Here is a 5,106-nt window from a genome sequence, read left to right on the forward strand (position 1 = left end):
ATTGGCTTGGTTCCTTATCAGCTGTGTAAGCTCAGACTGGACATGGAACCTCTTGAGTTCACAGAGGTTCTGAGGGAGCCGGCAGCTGACACATGGCAAACCAGACACAGAGGCGTTGAGCAAGGCCTTCTATGTGATACCCTCCATGAACCCTGCCATCCTAGCCTACTTCTTCCCCTCTCTGTGGGCGTGTGATGGGGGGAACTTCCAGCTCTGATTTATGTTGTTTCACCCAGATCTTGCCCCTCACTGCCCTTTCATTCCTTTCTGGCCCTGCATCCCACTCCCCTACTGGCCTGTCACCCCCCAAGAGTTCCTGACTCTAGTGAGAACACAGCCCCCTCCCAACAGCCCCAAAAATGCAAAGGCCACAAGTCTCTTGTCACCATCTTTATTTCTGACTAACCAGTTTGACAAAATCAACAACTTATTCAGTAACATCCCAGCTCCCACCCCAATCCACACACATCTGAGGCAGTGTTCTGGGCTGCCTCTCTAGATATTACTACTTATTTAACAATATATTTTAATACTTTAAATATAGGGGAAAATAAATTACTCTTTGACTGAGGATGGACGGCTGGTTGGCAGACAGGGGAAACTCCCAAGCACTTGCTTTGTTCCAGGTATGGATGAGGCCCCAGTGAGGTAGCAGAAATCTGTGCACAGTACTTATCCAGAGGTCCCCCCTAATGCCCTTTGCTCTATATCTGGAGCTCTGGAACCTTTAGGCTCTTTAGCTCCAAATTTTGGCAGTCCTACCTTGTCCCCAGTGCAGACAAACACTTGTTTAAATAACACATAATAATAAATAAGGCCAAGAAGAGTGCCCAAATTGCAGCATGCTTCAGTATCTGCCCTGCATGTGCCCCGCTCAGTAATGCCCTTTGTTAGGGGGAAGGAGAGCTGTGTTCTCATCTTCCAGCACCCCCTGTATCTCTGCAAGGCAGGGGGAGATCAACAGGCCCAATATACCTGCACCAAGGCAATTGTGTAGATAGGGTAAGGGAAGATGAGGTCAAAGCTAAAAAATATTAAGAAAATCTCCCCCTTTCTAGCCCACTTCCCCCTCCCCGGTGATAAATGAAAGGGGAGGGGTGAAGTGTTCAGATTTGCTTCTGTGAAGACAGGGTAGACTCTCAGGTTCTCTTCAGCGGCTGGTTCTAAACATATGCCGTATGTAGTTGAGCAGGACTTTCAAAAACGGTTTCAATTCAATTTTAGTATGTCGAACGAGTGGAGGGGGAACCTGCAGCAGGACAAAAGGGCCCAATGTTTGGGGGACGCCTTCCCAGGGTGCCCAGCCCTTGCCAGGGACTTTCCAGGGACAGCCTTGATTAGTCCTCACAAAAGCCCCTGGGAAGTGTGCCCCGTCTTCACACTGGCCTACAGAACCTCCAGCTCTGGCCAGAGTCTGAAGACCTCGGGCTCAGAGCTTGGACATCCCAAAGGCCCCTCCTTCAGGGCAGTGTCTTACCCCAGCTTGGCGTGCCAGAATGCAGAAATCCTTGAGCAACTTCCGGGTCTTTTGGAGGACACTGCAGTTGGATACATTGCGCAGGGACTCCAGGGCTGCACAGTACTGCGGCTGGGGAGAGAATGGGGTATCAGGCATGCCTCTGCCACCCAGCCATGTGGCTCAGAGCACATCAGTGATTAAACAGAAGTAGGGGCCAAGAGGCCTGGCAGTGGGGGCTTGGGGGTGTTGGAGAGACTGTGGTTGTAAGGGATGAGGGAGTTGTTAAAACACCTCCCAGCAACAAGGAACTCCTTACCTTCATTGCCTGTCAGGTTGACACTCCATACCATGCTGCCATTGCAGACAGTGTCCTGCAAAAGCAAAGCAGACAGTGAGCCAGGAGCTGGCCAGGTCTGAGCTCCACTCTCACTTAGCCGAACGCAGGACAAGTCTAGGACTCTTGTTCTAATCCCTGAGTTTTCCTTTCCTTCTCCATTACAGTGCAGAAAATCTGCTGCACAGACATGTTTCTGTATTTATTTATTTATTGGGTTATACCCAGCAAGCACTCAGGGGGTTACTCCTGGCTTCACGCTCAGAAATCGCCCCTTGCAGGCTCAGGGGACCATATGGGATGCAGGGATTAGAACCGATGACCTTCTGCATTAAAGGCAAAACGCCCTTACCTCCATGCTATCTCTCCCGGCCCCCTGTATTTATTTTGTATATGGTCTTGGAATAGAGAGGCAAACTGAGTCTGCTTGACTGCCTAGGCAGACAGGTAGAGAAAAGCTATAGGGACTGGTACATTTTCCTCTGAGCTGTGGGAATCAGGGATAAACCCTCTGGAGATGCCCAGGACTGAATGAAATGCGGCCTGTCCCTGCCTTGAGGGGGCTGGCAGTGATGAGAGGGGATGTCACCTACCCAGCGCCAGGCCTGTGGACGCTGTGAGCTGGTTCTATTAAGGAATCCTCTAGGAGAGAGGGCTGACTATGTTCTCTAAAGAAAGGGCCTGTGATTGCCTATAAGTCTAATGAGCAAATGCCAAATAATTCTGGGAGGTTGCTAGTCTCTGCTTGCCCCTGTTCCGGATGGATGCAGAGGAGATGTCATAGCACATGGATCATGGAGGAATTTGCCAGCATTCTTTAGGGGTCCATCCATATTGAATGTTCTTCTCTCTCTATCTCTCTCTGTCTCTGTCTCTCTCTGTCTCTGTCTCTGTCTCTCTCTCCTCTCCTCTCCTCTCCTCTCTCTCCTTCCTTCCCTCCCACATAGTCTATTAGGGCTTCTCAACTAGATGTTGAGAATGGCCACCTTTTGTGGCCCATTTCATAGCAACTACCCATACTAAGAACCCCAGTAGTCCCAGAGTCCAGACCTGAGCACTGACCTTCTGGTTGTTGGTGATGTTCATCAGTTCTGTAATGAGCTCCATAAAGTTAGTCTCACGGGTTTTGTAGGGCATAGACGTAGGGCTCGGAGAGGTCAAGCCACTCAGGTAGGTGAGCGCAATGACCACCATCAGCCAGTGAGCCATGGAGTCAGGAGCCAAGAGGAGGAGCCAGGAGCAGACACAGAGGCTAGACTAGGTCGAGTGGCTTGTGGCCTTTGCCTCTTGGTGGCAGCTTTTATAGGTCTCAGTGTGGCGCTCTTTGCTTTTTTGGGGGGGCACTATCTAAAAACCACATCTTTACTCATCTTGATTTTACTTTGTGGAAAATCCAGCATCTCATGGGACAGCTTGATTGATTGAGTGTGTGTGTGAGTGTGTGTGTGTGTGTGTGTGTGTGTGTGTGTGTGTGTGTGTTTCACACATCTAAGTGGGCTTGCACCAGGGGAATCCTGGGTCAGTCTGGCCCAGTTGGAGCTGCAGAGGTTCCGCTTTAGTGTCTACCTGGCTCCAGTCCTCTGGCCCTTTGGAGTCACCAGAAGTGTGGAGAGGACCACCAGCTGATGGAATTGGGGCTTTTCATTTTTCAGTCAGCTGTTTCTTATGCTACCAGAGTTATCTGGGCTGTGGGTACATGGTTCAGACAAGGAGGAAAGAAGGTGATACTGTGTCCTAGTGCTACCCCTGAGCTGATCTTCTTTCTCCCCAACTCTTTCCCTCACAGTTTGTTGTTGTTACAACACTAACGTGTTGTGATCACAAGCCAAAGGTTTGTTATTGTTGGGGAAAAGGTGTTGCTGAGCTTCAAGCCTCACCTCTACCCATCCCCACCTCATCCTGGGGAAGCACCCCTGAGGGAACTCAGTAAAAGTCCCATTTCCCCAGTTTTATAGAAAGATCCTGTCAGCTTCAGGATCCTCCTGGGACCCAGCCTTCTCAAAGGGGCTTCCCTGGTCTTCACCAGGACAGGTGGTCTGGTCCCTGAACCACAAATTCCGCTTCCCACAGCCCAACGCAGCCCAAGTGGCAGAGAGAACAGGCTCCCACTGTGGCTGAGGCCTGGGCTGCCACCCTTGTCTCTGGTTTCTGCAGGGGCAGCTCTTGCTGTTTTGGCTGCATGTTTTCCTTCTGCAGAACAATAAGTATTGGGGCAGCGTCCCAGGCCCCCCACCTCCTGTCCCCACTGATGTGCTTCTGTTGCGTTCCCTTCATTTCTCTTCAAGTGTTTCCGAAAAATCTTGGATTGCCTGAGTACTGGTACAAGCTCAGGTCTCTCACTCTCACACAGTGTTGGCCCATCTTTGTATGTCCGGGCTCCCACAATACCCCACAAAAGGATGCTGAAATTGTGGCTCCTTAGAAGCCCCCAATCCCCGGTCTGGCCCACTGTCTCCTCCCAGTGATTCTCATCTTCTCTGCCCAAGTTTTGCTTTCAGTTGGGGTTGCCCCTTGAGCCTCCCCGCCCTCACTTTACAGTTGATCCTAGTCTAGACCTAGTTTCCTTGTCTCTAGCAGGGAGCCAATGGCAGCCTCCCAGTGGGGTGTCCGTTTTCCGGGGGCAGGAGTGGGGAAGCACCACTGTGGGCTGTGTTGAGTCCTAGAGCCCTGCACCAAGATGAGTCAGAGTTCTCCCAGTGGCCCTGGAGCAGCAAAATCAATGTGGGAGGCCGCGGACAGGCGCACCCCCCGGGCGTGGGAGAAGGCTCTGTGGCAGCAGCGATGCAGCAGCGATGCCTGGTGGAGATAGGGCGCAGCCTTATGTAATGGGAGATGGGTTGATAAGCAGGACCCCACCAGGCCGGCCTCTGGTGTGGCCGGAGGAAGGGAGAGGGCAAAACCGCCTTTCCATGAAAGGCAGAAATCGTCTTTCCATGAAGTTGCAGGGCGCAGACCCCTCCCGCCACCGCCCCCCAGAATAGAGCAGAGCTGTGGGGGTGGAGGCTGAGCTCCAGCGTGCCACAAGGATTGCACAGAGCCTTAGCCTGGGGTTGACAGGTCGTAGGCATGTGTGTGTGCGTGCCTGCCTGCCTGCCTCTCTATCTGTCTGCCTCTCTGTCTTGCCTGCCTGCCTGCCTGCCTGCCTGTCTGCCTGCTTGTCTGTCTGTCTGTCTGTCTGTCTGCCTGCCTGCCTGCCTGCCTGCCTGTCTGTCTGTCTGTCTGTGGAGTTGAATTATCCCATTGGCTACACCATCTGTTAACTGCTGCTGGTTTATTGCTTTACAGCTCACACCATTCATACCCCTTACTTCAG

At 52.0% G+C, this 5,106-nt stretch overlaps 1 protein-coding gene across 1 annotated transcript; it reads right to left on the reverse strand.

The window, feature by feature from the left end:
- Window positions 1-1,150: 1,150 nt before the first annotated feature.
- On the reverse strand, window positions 1,151-3,002 carry IL13 (interleukin 13). The gene is made up of 4 exons (XM_049787374.1): window positions 2,856-3,002; window positions 1,762-1,830; window positions 1,478-1,582; window positions 1,151-1,249 (listed from the first exon to the last, which is right to left on the reverse strand). The coding sequence occupies exons 1-4, from the start codon at window positions 3,000-3,002 to the stop codon at window positions 1,151-1,153; spliced, it is 420 nt and encodes a 139-aa protein (XP_049643331.1).
- Between the last annotated feature and the right edge of the window lie 2,104 nt (window positions 3,003-5,106).

This window comes from Suncus etruscus, chromosome 14 (genome assembly GCF_024139225.1).
Source record: "Suncus etruscus isolate mSunEtr1 chromosome 14, mSunEtr1.pri.cur, whole genome shotgun sequence".
In the NCBI taxonomy this organism is placed as follows: domain Eukaryota; kingdom Metazoa; phylum Chordata; class Mammalia; order Eulipotyphla; family Soricidae; genus Suncus; species Suncus etruscus.

Bases quoted from the DNA above. Each gene is read 5' to 3' on its own strand.
- IL13 (XM_049787374.1), bottom strand. From the start codon at position 3,002: ATGGCTCACTGGCTGATGGTGGTCATTGCGCTCACCTACCTGAGTGGC. The intron at 1,583-1,761 runs GTTGCTGGGAGG...CCCCAGCCGCAG, and splicing joins ATGAAGGTAAGGAGTTCCTT to TACTGTGCAGCCCTGGAGTC. The intron at 1,250-1,477 runs GTAAGACACTGC...GTCCTGCTGCAG, and splicing joins TTCTGGCACGCCAAGCTGGG to GTTCCCCCTCCACTCGTTCG.